Below are 15,926 nucleotides of genomic sequence, written 5' to 3'. Positions count from 1 at the left end.
TCTAAAAAATCCAGAAAACCATAGAAAGACAAGTCATTCCCATTCAGTCAACTTACTCTCAACACATTCAACAGCCAGGAGGTTAGAGTCTAGTGACCCCAAGCCTGGCGGCATAGATGAGTCTTAAGACTCTTGTGGAAAGTGTGGAGGTGTGGCAGTACGAATCTCAGGGGAAAGCTGATTTCAGAGGACCGGGGCCCCCCAGAGAATTCTCTTCCCCTGGGCCCTGCCAAATGACAAGGCAGTCCTGTAGGTATTCTGGCCCGATGCTATGTAGGACTAACCAACACTTTGAATTGCATCCAGAAACCAATTGGCAGCCAATGCAGTACGCGGAGTGTTGGAGAGATATGTGCATGTCTGGTTTCTGAACGTTCTTTGAAGGTAGCCTTGCAGTTCCGCTACCTGTTAAGGCAAACCGGTCCAAATCGACTGATCATAAGAAGAGGAAATTTGGTATATGTTAGAACCAGGAGCTTATCTCTTTCGAATTTGGGGAAAATTTCTGTATTAAACCAAAATAAAATTTATAAGGAATTCTGTAATGAAGGACAATAGTTTCTTAATCATTGTCTTTCAATAATTATTCAACCAACATTGCATAGAATAAGGGAGTACATACTTAAATAGGTAATCATAGGTTTTATTAATTAATTCTGGAAGAGTTCTTCCACATAAAAATAAGTATGTAATATCAAAAATATCAATAGCCATAAGAGGAGAAAAGAGTGAATGATGTATTGAAAGCATCTTTTTTTCCAGATTGATGGACTTCAGCTCCTATAATTTTTGGCTCATCATATAAGTCAACCAATAACCATGTTGGAGTTAACAGTATCTGAAATGACATCTGGCATGTCTGGAGACTGAGGAAGACACTACCAATTCTTATTGAAGAACTTAAGTATCTTTAGCCTCACACAGAGAATCGGAACATCAGATATTTGTAGCACTGAGGGTCGCTTCAGTTTTTGCAGTACAGCTCATATTTCAACTTCATTCCAAGCTTAGTTTTGGCTACAGTCTCCTCAAATTTTCTGTCCATTTTTTCATTCTGGATTTCTGAGAAGACAGACGTCCAATCACCTATGATGCCTAAAGAAAAGAAAAGAAGAATTACAGTGGAAGGTGGAAGGTAAAGGGAGAGAAAGTCTTTCTCTCAAAGAACAGCTATTCTTCAAACTTCTGTGAAAATTCAGAAATCAGTCATCCAGGTCATCACTGTGTTTCTCCAAAAATATGACCCTGCCTTATATTTTTTTTTGAACCCTGAAATAAACTCTTGGCTTTGTTGCCATGCACTCAAAAGCCTGATTGGGTTTATTGTCAGGGGATGTCTTATTTTGGGGGGAAAGGGATAGTTTGTCTCAGACATACTTTTTCAAAAGGCAGCTGGACTTTTTTTCCCCTTGAGGAAGAAGAACAAAACGTTCTGCTTCTTGTCCAAGAAGTTTCATTGCTTCTGGCAGGATTCTGTGGGGTAGGGTGATTGTTCTCTTGCTAAGCCAGACACTTGTTAAATTGAGTTTTGACCCATTTCTTGCCAAATGCTGTTTGTTTGCTTGCTTGTTTGTTTTTTTGTTTGTTTGTTTGTTTGTTTGTTTATCTATCTATCTATCTATCTATCTATCTATCTATCTATCTATCTATCTATCTATCTATTTATTAGATTTGTATGCCACCCCTTTTCTTTCTTGTTAAATGAACTATGGTGGTTAAATTAGTAACATGGTTGTTAATTTAATCTGACTTCTCTATTGACTTTGTTTCTCGGAAGATTGCAAAGGCCTGACTCTGGGACAATACAAATACGAAATAGAGCATCCAAATTTTGATCACATGACCATGGAGATACTGCAATGGTTGTAAGTGTGAAAAATGGCAACGTCACTTTTTTCAGTAATGTTATAACTTTGGTCATTAAATGAACAGTTGTAAGTTAAGGTCTGTATCATATTTCCTGATATCTGAATAAAACTACCTAAGCTAATGTCCTAAAAACATTATGAATATCAGCCTTTCCCTATCCATTGCTAGACTCCAGCCCTTATTATTCCTAGCCGACACACCCTTAAGTATTTGGAATTGGAATTGATTGATTGATTGATTGACTGATTGATTGATTGATTGATTGATTGGACTTATATGCTGCCCCTCTCCATGGACTCTGGGCAACAATTCATTAAAAATACAATATATAAAATACTTCTAAATCCAATTAACAGAAAAATTAATTTAAAATATCTTTTAAAAAATCCCACACACCATGAAGCCAAAAGGTTAGAGAAGACTATTAAGTGTTATTGACAAAATTATTAAAAATATTACAATATTACCTTTGCGGAAAAGTGCCTTTCCCATTTTTCCAAATTTTCCTGCAGTACCTTTCATGCTTTCAAAACTTGTTTTCTTTACAATTGTCTCAATTTCCTCTTCAGTCACAGAAAAATCAAAGAATTTGGCTATTTTTTTCAGTTCCGAGACTGGATTCTGAAGAACACATCAATATATAACATAAGTAAATGATGCTTTCCTTCAATTCATGTCTTGATCTGGGTACCACACAGTTGTTTTGATATTTATAGGTTGGGCTTGTGCAAATTAGAATAAATAAAGAAATAAGCAAAAGTCTTTATTGTTTCATTGAAATATTAGCAGGAGTAGATTGGCTGATCCAGAGATTGGCTTTAAAATGAAAATGTTTTTGAGATATTTACTTACAGAAAAGTAACCAGGCAAAAACCTTGAGTTACTGTATTTTTAGGAGTATAAGACGCACCAGAGTATAAAATGCACCTTAGTTTTGGGGGAGGAAAACAAGGGGGAAAGGCCTCTGCCTCCTAGCAATTTGCCAAATAGCAACCTGCACAGATAATATACACTATTTGCTGTGTATTTATGTTTATATATGCCTGACTCATAGAAATAGCAAAGAATTGGAGAAATGTACATTACAGTAGTCCCTCACCTATCACTGGTGTTACGTTCCAGACCTGGCCGCGATAGGTGAAATCCGCGATGGGGAATTTATCGACTGATAGTAGTTATTTAAGTATTTATATTGTAATTGTTTAGTAAGTTTTCATTGTTTTAAGTGTTTATAAACCCTTCCCACACAGTATTTATTTTAGATACAGTATTTAAATACAGTATTTACAATTTTAGATATATTTTTTTTAAAAAAAACCTGCCGATCGAGTTCGGCGGGCTGTTTAAATCTGCCGATCGACTTCCTCAGAAACCTGTCAACCAGCGAAGATCCGCGAATGATTTTTCTCATTAATATTTCTTGAAAACCTGCGTTGAAGTGAAGCTGCAGTAGGTGAAGCGCGGTATAGCGAGGGACTACTGTATTGTTATGGAATATTTAAGATTAGGATAGGATCTAGAAGATTGAAGATGGCGGGACCCAGGGGAAGAGCCTTCTCTGTGGTGGCCCCAACTCTCTGGAACCAACTCCCCCCCAGAGATTAGAATTGCTCCCACCCTCCTTGCCTTTCATAAGCTTCTTAAAACCCACCTCTGCCACCAGGCATGGGGGAATTGAGATACTCTTTCGCCCTAGGCCTTTACAATTTTATGCATGATATGTCTGTATGTATGTTGGTTTTACAATAGGGGTTTTTAACTGTTTATATTGGATTGTCATATGCTGTTTACTACTGTTGTTAGCCGCCCCGAGTCTACGGAGAGGGGCGGCATACAAATCCAATCCAATCAAATCAAATCAAGTACAAGGACTGTGTATATAGGTTATTACTTGAGAAGAGAAATATAGTTCTGCTGTCAAGTTGTTATTTGTGAAAACATAAAACAGGTCCCATGAAAAAGAAGAAATAAAACACATAAGCTTATATTGGAGTCAGTGTATTTATGTACCCAATATACATTTTTGCACAATTCTGCTACAATAATGCTCTGCAAAGTGAAGAAGATCACTTAAAAACATAAATCTCATAGAAAGCCAACCATTATGGCAGTATATTAATCCCAGAAAGTTTTCTTAAATGTAATCACATTAACTCCTCCCAATTATTTAAATAGATCTACTCCAAACATGACTAAGTCAGGACATTTCAGATTATACTTTTACAGATCATTGAAATTGATGTGGCTTTCTGGAAGAATTCTCTTCTATTTAAAAGAAGATACAATAGCACTGGGCCTCTTCAGATCAAGCCTTTATTTTAAAAACCTTCTTCATTTTGTTAAGTTGTCCAGAACAATAATAAAGCAATCTTTTTTAAAAAAAATAAGTTTAACAATTTGAATATTCTATAGGCATTTATAGTTATTGACTTGGCTCCTTTCAGCAAAAAAATGAACAGCCAGTTTCAGACTTTGCCTCTACCTGCAGTTTGCCTCAGGGCAGTTTTAGTTTCACTTTCATTTTAGCATGTGGGCTTCCCAGCAACTTCAATCAATCAGCTGAGTGTCGATAGGCAGTGGCTTGTGCTAATCAGGCTCTGCTGCTGTTTGCTGCAAGGAGGTAAATTACTCTTTGGGGGTGGCTGGGTGGGGCTACATTCAGTATATAAGATGTACCCTAGTTTTCACCCTCTTTGGGGAGGTAAAAAGGTGGTTTTATACTCCAAAAATAAGGTACATTTCCTGTTCACTTTATATAGTATTTGGCCAGACATAATTTTATTATTAAATTAAATCTAAATATTTTCTCTTAAAAACATACCTCTTTTATTTCCTCATAGGTAATAAAAAATACATTGCTGTCATCCAGATAGTTGTTCCATTCATTAATATGATCAAAATAAGATCCATAGGCCACTGATAGGAAAGCAAAAGTAAAACATTTTGACATTCAACTATTCGTTTTTTCCATCAATATTTTATATTGATTTCAATATCATCTTTGATTCTACTTTACCCTTTCTAGTTTACATTTTTCTGATTATTAACAAATGTGGATTACCATACAGAGTTTAAATCATTGATCATCATCATCATCGTTGTTGTTATTGCTATTATTATTATTTTATTCATTAAACATGTAACTTAGTCAACTGAACATTTTAAGATGTTTCACAAGTATCATTGGCTGGTGCCAATGGTTGATACAAGTTGCTGCCAACGTCCTAGATATCAGCCAGGTATCTTCTTAAAAGATACTACAGTATTCTGATTAGTGCAGGGTTTTTTTGCAATTCAGCTGGTGTTATTGCAGAAAGCTGCAGTTTCTCAATCTGTTTTGTAAAATTCTTGCATATGGTACTATGTGCTCTGATGGCAATGGGTACTATGGTTACATGTTTTGTCCATAGCCTTATATTTTCAATGGCCAGGGCATGATATTTTGTGATTTTGTTTCAAGTTATTTTCCTTCGACTCTGGCATCTCCTGGTACAGCAATATCAATAAACTGCATACTTTGGCCCTTGACAACCATGATATCTGTCGTATTTTGTGGTTGTTGTTGTTACTACTACTACTACTACTACTACTACTACTACTACTACTATCATCATCATCAACATCATCAATCATCATCATCATTATTAAATTGTTGGGTTGGTTAGCTAATGGGAATCTACAGAGAAAATCAAAAACATATGATCACTCAGTTTTACTTAATCAAAAAACAATTTAAAAGGTACAGGGTTTGATTGTATACTCATGGCCATCACCTTGACATTTTGACAGTCCCTTATTTGTTAGCCATGTATGCTTATTAGATTGTTTATACTAGACTAAAATGAGGTCAAGACCAAGCGCTCTCTGCAATCCACAGTTCGCCTTATTTCAAGCATGTATATTTTTTTTCCTATGAATAAGAAAAAAAGAACACCTTCTCCAGTGATAAACTCTTCAAAGAACTCATCCCAGGTTTTCTGGTCAGAATTCATGTTTATGCCTTTGGCAAAATGGAAGAAAGAAACAGCAGTATCCTTTGGATTCCGAAACAAAACCAGCATCTTTGAAAGGAAAAAAGAACATATTGGCATGTAAGTATAAAATCTAGGAGAGCAGAGCAGAGCAGAGCCAGAATAGTAAAAAGAGTCCATTTTTAAAAATCAAAGTATGAAAGTTCAAATGTATTTGGAAACGAACTGAATAGGGATTGGGGGCAAAATTATCAAATTAGGAGAACAATGTTTTTCTTTTTAAAAAAGTTATTTCACAACACAGAATAGTGAAACAACCCAGACGAAGGAACCTTGGGGTCTTTTATTCTAGTCCCGTGCTCTAGCAGGAGACCCAGTACTTTTCTGAACAAATGGTTGTCCAATCTCTTTTATTCCCATTTCCTAAATGCAGTATTGTAAGCAGCAAAGCTAGGAATGTTTGATGTGAGATATAACAATGGCTCAGTCTGAATAATTAAGTGAAGATACCACTGACTTGATGAACTTGTCTGATACAACACTAAGTGATGAAATCAAGTTGCAACAATCTCAGACTTTGAGCTCCAATGTTGAACGTTTCTTTCTTGCTTGAAAAGCAGAAAAAGAAACCATTCAATTTTTATTTTGAATAAAATATAGTTTCTTATAGCTGTGCTCCAGGCCAGTTCAGGACCTAAAGAGTTGGTATGATCATGGGCTTCTTGTCCTATTTTTCTGTGTAAATCAATTTAACAACACCTTATTGATAGATATATACTAGTGAGATATAAAATCATAATTGAGAAAACACAGGTACTTACTTTTGCTTTCTTTTCAAAAATTGACCTGGGCAATTTTTGAAGGATGAGGTGTGTTTTTATAACTCTTCTGGAAGGCAGTTTTTCCATCCTCTTTAATAATATTAAAAACATAGGAAGTTAACATCATTCATGCAAAGAAAAAAATACACAAGTATAAATTAGGGACATCATCCCTAAAAAAACCCTGAGTCCCACTGATCTTTGTTATTCTAAACTCTGTGGTGGAATCTACAGATAGACTGGAGGGAGGTGTTAAGAGTTTGGAGTTATTGCGTGACAGAAAGCAGCACAGATCTGACCTCCCCAAGAATCCTTGAACCCTACAATAGCATTTGGACTTATATAGCTCTTCACTGTGCTTTTCAGCCCTTTCTAAGCAGTTTACAGAGTCAACATATTTCCCCCAACAATGTGGGTCCTCATTTTACCCACCTTGGAAGGATGGAAGGCTGAGTCAACCTTGAGCCTGGTGAGACTCAAACTGTCAAACTGCTGGCAGCCAGCAGTCAGTAGAAGTAGCCTGCAGTACAGTAATACCTCATGATACGAACTTAATTGGTGCAAGGAGGAGGTTCGTAAGACGAAAAGTTCGTAAGACGAAACATTGTTTCCCATAGGAAACAATGTAAAGTCAATTAATCCGTGCAACCAAAAAACCCCCCGCAAAAAAACGGCTTTCCGGCTGTTTTAAAAGGTGACAGCCGGCCTGGGGGCCTTCCCAGCACCCCCCCGAACCCGGGTTTGGGGTTCGGGGGGGTGCTGGCAAGCCCCCCAGGCTGGCTGCGACCTTTTAAAACACCCGCGCCGCTTCGCAGCTGTCTCCTGAAGCCGAACGCAGAAGTTCGGCTTTGCTGTTCGGCTTCAGGAGACAGCTGCGAAGCGGTGCGGCTCTTTTAAAAGGTCGCAGCCGGCCTGGGGGGCTTGCCAGCACCCCCCCGAACCCGGGTTCGGGGTTCGGGGGGGTGCTGGCAAGCCCCCCAGGCCGGCTGCAACCTTTTAAAAGAGCCGCGCCGCTTCGTAGCTGTCTCCCGAAGCTGAACGCTAAAGCCAAACTTCCGCGTTCGGCTTCGGGAGACAGCTGCGAAGCGGCGCGGGTGTTTTAAAAGGTCGCAGCCAGCCTGGGGGGCTTGCCAGCACCCCCTGAACTCGGGGGAGTGCTGGCAAGCCCCCCAGGCCGACTGCGACCTTTTAAAACACCCGCGCCGCTTCGTAGCTGTCTCCTGAAGCTGAACGCTAAAGCCGAACTTCCGCGTTCGGCTTCGGGAGACAGCTACGAAGCGGCGTGGGTGCTTTAAAAGGTCGCAGCCGGCCTGGGGGGCTTTCCAGAACCCCCCTGAACCCCAAACCCAGGTTCGGGGGGGTGCTGGCAAGCCCCCCAGGCCGACTGCGACCTTTTAAAAGAGCCGCGCCGCTTCGCAGCTGTCTCCTGAAGCCGAACGGCAAAGCCGAACTTCTGCGTTCGGCTTCAGGAGACAGCTGCGAAGCGGCGCGGGTGTTTTAAAAGGTCACAGCCGGCCTGGGGGGCTTGCCAGGAACCTCCCGAACCGAACCCGGGGTTCAGCCAAATTTTGCCTCTTCTTACAAACTTTGTTCGAGTTACGAACTGGCATTCGGGAGGCTTCTGGGAAGCCCCGCCGCACGGCTGTTACCTTTTAAAACAGCCGCACGGCTTCTCAGCTGTCTCCGAACGCAGGTTCGTAACTCGAAAAAAGTTCATAAGAAGAGGCAAAATTTTGCTGAACCCCGGGTTCGTATCACGAGTTGTTCGTAAGACGAGGGGTTCGTATCTTGAGGTACCAGTGTACTGCATTCTAACCAATGCATCACCACAGCAATCATTCTGGTCAGATTCTTGTAACACAGAGAACTAGCAACAAAACTCTTGTTCAAGCTGTTCCTTGTGTTTTGTGGTTGCTTTTGCCTCACCCTACCTAATTATGTGATTGTTTCCTACAAACCATACTGATTGATGTGAGAAAAATTACTGTGGAATTCATAGTGCAGGGTAAACTCCATTCCTTCACTCGCAACAGAATATCCTACACAACTAAACTTACAACCCTAGGTTTAGAAAGCTTAGAACTATTTATTTTATTTATTGGATTTGTATGCTGCCCCTCTCTGGAGACTCGGAGAACTATGTCTCCTTAAACACAATCTAAGCATAGCCCATAAAATCATCTGCTACAACGTCCTTCCTGTCAATTGTTCTGCTTCAACCACAACAACACATGAGGACACAACAGATGCAAACTTAATGTAAACCACTCTAAACTTGACTGCAGGAAATACAACTTTAGTAACCGAGTAGTTGATGCATGGAACCGGGGGAGGGTGCAGTGGGGTAGCAAAAATGGAGCTCCACCCTATGACACTGTAGTAATATTCTTCAGGCAGAGAGATGTATGTGTATAGACTGATAGAACAATAAAGCTATATAACAATTTGCTACATTCCAACCTCTCCCAAAGAGCCCTGGTGGCTCAGAGGTTAGAATAGATACTGTAGCAAACTCTTCCCACAGCCTGGAGCAGTGGTCCCCAAACTACGGCCCGGGGGCCGGATGCGGCCCACTGAGGCCATTTATCCGGCCCGCGGATGACTCCCAGTGCCATTAACCATCTGTTTCTGGGGGGCGGGGACCAAGGTGGTCGGGAGATTGCTGTCGGGGCAGCAGGGGCCCGCTGACATCAAGCCCCGCTCAGGGAAGCAGCGCGCTTTTCAAACACGCTGCTTCCCCGGGCAGCCAGCTTTGCTCGGCGCCATCAGGCTTGACATCAGTGGGCCCCTGCTACCACAACAGCAACCCCCTAACTGCTGTGCTCACCTTGTGCCACAGGGGTGGGGGTGGGGCGCTTGCAAGCCCTGGGAGGATGACATGCGGTGTTGGGGCTGCTTCTAGGCTGGTCCCTTCAGTTAATTAAAACAAAACAAGCCGGAGGGGGGAGGGGACGGACACCGGGGAAGCCTTCCCTCCACTCCCCCTGCATGCCTTTTCGGCTGGGGAGCGAGAGAAGCGAAGACAGGCAAAAGTTGGACGTGCATGCTCAGTTCCCTTTGAAAGCTAACGAGCTGCCAGGGCAGCACCGCCTGCGAAGGTGGTCAGCCACGGCCACAGCAGCCCCCTTGCGAGCCAGAGGCAAGAGAGATGCGCCTTTTCCTCTTCCCGCTGAGAGGGAAAGCGAACGGCTTTGCTGTGTCGAGAAAGGGAGGGAGGAAATGAGAGGGAAAGAGAGGGGGGAAGAAAGAGAGAGAGAGAAAGGGAGGGAAGGAAGGAAGGGAGAGAGAGAGAGAGAGAGAGAGAAGTGACTCTTGATTTAAGCATATGGTAAAAAGCACTCAACTAATAACAGAAAAAAAACCCAGCCCTCACCTGTTTTTGTAAATGGTTCAAGAGTTCACACACACACACACGGGGAAGGAGACAGGGATGGAAAAAGAAAGGAGAAGTGAGAGAGGGAAGGAATGAGAGAAAAAGGGAGGAAGAGGGAGAAATGAGAAACAAATGAGAGAGAAAAGGGGGAGAGACAGGAGAGGTACCCAGAAATGAGAACAGTGGTAGAATTTTGAGGAGGGATGATTGATTATTAAATATGGATTGACTATGGAATATTGGTAAAATATATATTTAAGTGTTATTTAATATTAGGATGTGTTAATTCGTAAAATTGGATTAGAATTTTAGAACTATAGAATTACATAGGTAAAATTAATGGAAGATACATATGATAAACAAGGGGTTTATGATATGTACTGTATGATTTTATGAGTTTGCATTATGCATTTAAAATATACTTGGAAATGTAGAAGATTGATGAAAGTTAATAATAGTAAATGCTAAGAGCCTGAAAATTAATTGAGCTTGGAAATATTGAATGAAATTATAGAAAAGTATAATTTATGGAAATATATTAATTGATGCATTATTTTTCTATTGGTATTTTACTTTTTCATAGGTTTTTTTAATAGTCTGGCCCTCCAACAGTCTGACGGACAGTGAACTGGCCCCCTGTGTAAAAAGTTTGGGGACCCCTGGCCTGGAGTTTGCTCCTGAAGAGGCTAAAGGTTGGCTCAGCCTTCCATTCTTCTGAGGTTGGTAAAATGAGGACCCGAATTGTTGGGAGCAATATGCTGACAATGTAAACCGCCCAGAGAGTGCTGTAAAGCAGGGCCCCCCAACCTTTTGGACCTCAGGGACCACTAAATTCATAATTTTAAATCCCATGGACCATAATTCATAATTTTAAGTCCCACAGACCACTAATGTGATTTTTTTTAAAAAAGATAAATACTTGTGTAAAATAATTATCAGAGAACTTCCATTTTATTAATATGAAATGTTTCTATTTAACATAACAAAATTATAAATGCTTATTTAATTATAACAAATCATAAATGCTTATTTAATCATAACAAAATCTTTAAATATTATTTAATTGTAACAAAATTATTAAAGGTAGCGTAATTATTACAAAATAATTGGAGCTTATTTGACGATGGCTTGCTGATGTTGTTGAGAAAGTCAGTCCCATATTCCAGAGCTATAGCTGTAGTCTTTTCCTTTCCTTTCCTTTTGTTCCTTTCCTTCTTTTCTTTCCTTTTTTCCTTTCCTTCTCTTTCCTCTCCTCTCCTCATCTCTCCTCTCTTTTCCTCCCGTTTCCTTTCTGCTTCTTCATTTCTTTTCGTCTCTTTCCTTTCATTCTTCCTCTTCCTCTTCCTTTCCTTTCCTCTTCTTCCTTTCCTTTTTTCTTCCTGGACTGGATTAATTGCTCTCGGCCGTATCTGGCCCAGGGGCCAAGATTTGTCCATGGACCACCAAAATTTTCTCATGGACTTTACAGCACAGGTTGGTGACCTGTGCTGTAAAGCATTATTGGGACGGCATATAAGTCTAAGTGTTATTGCTATTCTTCAAGAGTCTTTTTAGGCAGATAAAGAAGGGTGAAGGAAATACTTTGCTGCATCTTGATTTCATTCTTATTTTTGTGTTGTTGAAAGAGAAACCAATGCTACTCTTCTAACAAATCTGATTTGTGAGACCTGTCCAGTTTATCTTATTGGGTCCTGAAAGCTCCCTTGAGATATACATTGAGGAAATTATTCAAATGTGGAATGGACACTTGGATCCTTTCCTACTGTTTAAGTTATCTGACTGTTATTGATAAACTACAGTTTCCCACAATAATGTATGAAAGAAGACATGGGCTGACCTAAGAATTCCTGATAAGATACAACACAAAATATTTTAAAATAAGGACAACCTGAAAATCGTTGGCACAATTTTCAATTCAAGTCCTTATTTTTTTATGTGCCTGCCTTCATATAGTTTGTATATGATCCCAATGCGGAGGTTTTTACCTCTGATATTTAGTGGCATATTATCAAAAGCTAAAGATGCAATTTCATTCTGTATTCCAATGGAGATAAGACTAAATAAGTCTGGCTAATCTTTGGAACAGAATTAATTCATCTAAAAACCAAAACAGACAAGCTAAAAATGTTGTCTCTGCTGACTTGGGTCTTGATGTCAATGGTGGCTCCCTTGTATCTTCTGTCAAAGTATCACCATGTCTCATCAATACATATACATTTTGATGAAGGCCTGCTCCTACTTTAGTTTATTTCTTATGGTTTAATGTTATAATATTTTAATACTTTGTTTGTAGCAGTTAGAACTCTAATGATCTACAATACATCCTTGCTGTGAGCTAATTAAACTGAACACAGAAACCTCAGGCATACATCCCCATTTCTCTCCTGCGTTCATCCAGTTTTTTCTCCCCTTTTCTAATGAGTGAATTTCACTTTGTTTAGTCTCAAGGTGCTCCATGCTATATAGACAGCATTCCTGTTTACAAACCCTTCTCAGCTTTTAAATCTTCCGATTTTTCAAGCATATCATTTCAAGCATATCAGAGTTGAAAATATAAACACAGAATGAGAAAATGTGGGAATAATTTTTCCTGCCACTCGATAGAAGCTACTGAGTATTTCTCCGACTCCTAACCTCAAATTTTTCTGGATCTCCAAATTCAAGGTAAGGAAATAGTGACATGTCCTGTAGTATTTGCTGCCTTTGCTTCTGTTCGTCTTCATCATATTTCCCAGAGGCAATTTCTAGCTGTGTTAAAATCTCCCCGACCCAGTTTGAACCTGGAGAAATGCAGAAATGTTGCCACTTAATATGTAAAAGTACATATCTTGACCATAGGTCATTTCAAGCATATCAGAGTTGAAAATATAAACACAGAATGAGAAAATGTAGGAATAAACATTGTCCATGAAGCTTCAAATAAATGAGAGGCAGGCACACTCCAGGTGTCTGTTTTAAGTATGTAGACTTGTTGAGTAAGAATTTCATATACATAAGAACATAAGAGGAGCCATGAGGAATCAGGCCAAAGCCCATCGAGTCCAGCATTCTGTGTCACACAGTGGCCCACCAATGGGGATCTTGAGCAGAAAGAGAAGGCAAAACCCTCCCTTTCCCTTGACCCCCAACAAATGGTATTGCCTGCCTCAAAGAAAGATAGAAGCGGCACATGGACATCCGTTTCAATATTGAAAAATAACTAGACATTAGGCATTGTTAATAAAAATGGCAACTATCAACTGTTTTCTTAAAACAAGAATATACAAATACAGAAAACTGTCTGATAAAGCTATATTATAATCAAAAGTCTTCAGAGAAGGGTGGCATACAAGTCTAATTAATAATAATCATAATGATGATGATGATGATGATGATGATGATGATAGATTTTTTTTTATAATTTCCTTTTTCAGGGGTATCTGAGAGTGTTTCCATCATTGCACATAATCCTTGTCACTGTCCCAAAGTGTAGCACTAGATATTTGATGTTTTTAGGATATTGTTTCTATATCTGAATTCTATATCTATACACCTGCATTTTTCTTATTAGGAAATATGGGGAAACTTTTCTACCTGACGGGCCGGATGAGCAACAAGGAAAGACAAAATCACTCACATAGACTGGAGGTTTCCGAAACATAAAATATATTGCTTTACAAATATAGAGAACCGCAATGATGCGGAAGAATGTCTGTTTATGACCAAAAAGTTGAGGTTATCTGCCAAGCCGATGACGAATGTCCCAAAGCCCCCAAGGTTTAGAAAGAATGCCTCCAAACTGGGCTGCAAAGGTACTCACTCTATTTTTCAAGAGCTACAGTCTTTCAAAACACAATTGTCCAAAAGCTGGGTTTTTCCGAGGATGCAAGATGTTGGTTTAGAGCAGAGGTGGGCTACTGCCCGGATGGGGAGAATGCAGTGGGGTAGTGAAAGTGGAGCTCCACCCCAAAACACCCAATTTGCACTGAAAGATGTTGAAAGAAAATGAAGGGCATCCTGCATAAGCCACGCCCACAGTGTGGTAGTAAAATTTTTGGTAACCCTTCATTGGTTTAGAGACAAAACTCTGGATCTGTTTCTGTGTCTCTGTTAAACCACGACCGATAACTCCTCCAAATAGCACTCCCACATAACCTCCCCTTTTAAGCCTGCTGCAGAATTCCCTAATTACTCCCAGCTGTGATTTTCAGAGTTTCTGCATCTGCATGGCTGCTACTGTCTTCCCATAATCCTGTGCACCCAAACATTGAGGATGGATTCATTAATCACCCCCTCCTTATCCGACCCAGATGAGGCCCTAACTGGGGGTTCCATGGCAGGGCCTCCACCTCTACCTCTCCAGCACCTTCAGCTTCCATCTCTCTTTCCCCCTCACTGCCTGAACCCTCCGAGAGCTACACAGGTCTCCAATGCACCAACGAACCCAGCTCATCCGGTTCAAAATCTGTTACCAGAGGAGCTGGCCTTGAACCAACCACAATAGAAACAATATCCTAAAAACATCAAATATCTAGTGCTACACTTTGGGACAATGGCAAGGATTATGTTTGTGCAATGATGGAAACACTCTCATATACCCCTGGAAAAGGAAATTATAAAAAAATATATGACTGTTCTGAAATGGGCAGACTAACAGTGGAGTTAAATGGACAAAAAGACTGAATATCAAAACCTATGGATTAAATGGTACGAATGGATTAAAAAGAAAGAAAGACTAAGAGACAATGGGAGATGGAAATGGGAGAAGAGACAACAAGAAAAAGTGATGTATAACTCATAAACTACAAAAGTATAGATATGAATATATATATATAGATGTAAATCTGCTTAGAAATATTAAAATCTGGAAAGTATGAAAATGATTTTTTTTTTTAAAGAAAGAAAGATCTCCATAATTCTATATTCTATATGTACAGAGACAAAGGCATTCTTTGAAAAATTGTGATGCTTACCTGTTTTGGGGTATGACACTAGTATGATATCATCTTTCCGAGCTCTAAAAGTATTAATTATTTTCAGAGTTTCCGGACAACAGACCATAGCAGGATATAACACCCCATCATACATAAATGTTCTTTCTGAGGGAGCCGTCTTTTCATTTTCTTCCAACCTCTCATCCAGAATTTTGCTTAGCTGCTTTTGAGTCATGATTGTGCTATTCTAAGGCCACAAATGGGTAGCTTGGAGATTCAGTTGGCTTCGTAAGTGAAGCTAATACATTTATAGAGAAATCAACGGTCACGTGACAAAGAATACACTCGAAGAACTGCTCTTGTTACTAATTAACTGCCATGAAATAAATGTATGAACAAAGTTTATTCAACCCTTTGTCCTGCAAAAAAATAAATCCAATGAAGTTGTGGCCAAGTTGGAGAAACTTGTTAGAGAAAAATATATTCTTATAGGGATAAGAAATCTGAGGCAACCTCTGAAAACAGGGTTAGAGTTTCTGAGTTTATGAAACACTGCCTGGACAGCATGCTAGAAATCTCAGAGCACTTTCTCAGAGCAAAAAAGGTGACAGTAATTAGCCATTGCAAAAGTAGAATATTCTGCTAACAATTTTAACCCTCATTTTTCTTACCTCTTTTTCTTTGTTCAGTTGCCATTGCCATAACCCAAGTATTGTTGTGACCATAGGCTTTGCTACAAAGTTCAATTAATATTTGGCAAGTTATTACTGGGTGCTTAAAATAATTTTGAAAGGCTTGTGGAATTCATATAATTAAATAATTATTATCTATAATGTAATAATAGTATAATTTTTATTACATGTCCTATCTGATCTGGAAGAATGAGTATGTTCTAGACACTACTGGCTAGAAAAAGTTGGTTAATAGCAGTGGAGGGCTACCCAAATTTTTACTACCACACTGTGGGCGTGGCTTTTGC

General features: G+C 39.6%; 1 protein-coding gene across 1 annotated transcript; it reads right to left on the bottom strand.

The window, feature by feature from the left end:
- Positions 1–627: 627 nt before the first annotated feature.
- LOC139157275 (sulfotransferase 6B1-like) lies at positions 628–15,225 on the bottom strand. Its single transcript, XM_070733891.1, has 7 exons — positions 14,987–15,225; positions 12,669–12,814; positions 6,662–6,751; positions 5,804–5,930; positions 4,691–4,785; positions 2,337–2,490; positions 628–1,095 (listed from the first exon to the last, which is right to left on the bottom strand). Exons 1-7 carry the CDS (start codon positions 15,180–15,182, stop codon positions 965–967), a joined length of 939 nt encoding a protein of 312 aa, XP_070589992.1. The 5' UTR covers positions 15,183–15,225; the 3' UTR covers positions 628–964.
- Positions 15,226–15,926: the final 701 nt, after the last annotated feature.

This window comes from Erythrolamprus reginae, chromosome 1, assembly GCF_031021105.1.
Source record: "Erythrolamprus reginae isolate rEryReg1 chromosome 1, rEryReg1.hap1, whole genome shotgun sequence".
Classification (NCBI taxonomy): domain Eukaryota; kingdom Metazoa; phylum Chordata; class Lepidosauria; order Squamata; family Dipsadidae; genus Erythrolamprus; species Erythrolamprus reginae.
Note: the sequence above shows the minus strand (reverse complement) of the source record. Positions and strands in the feature narration are given on the sequence as shown.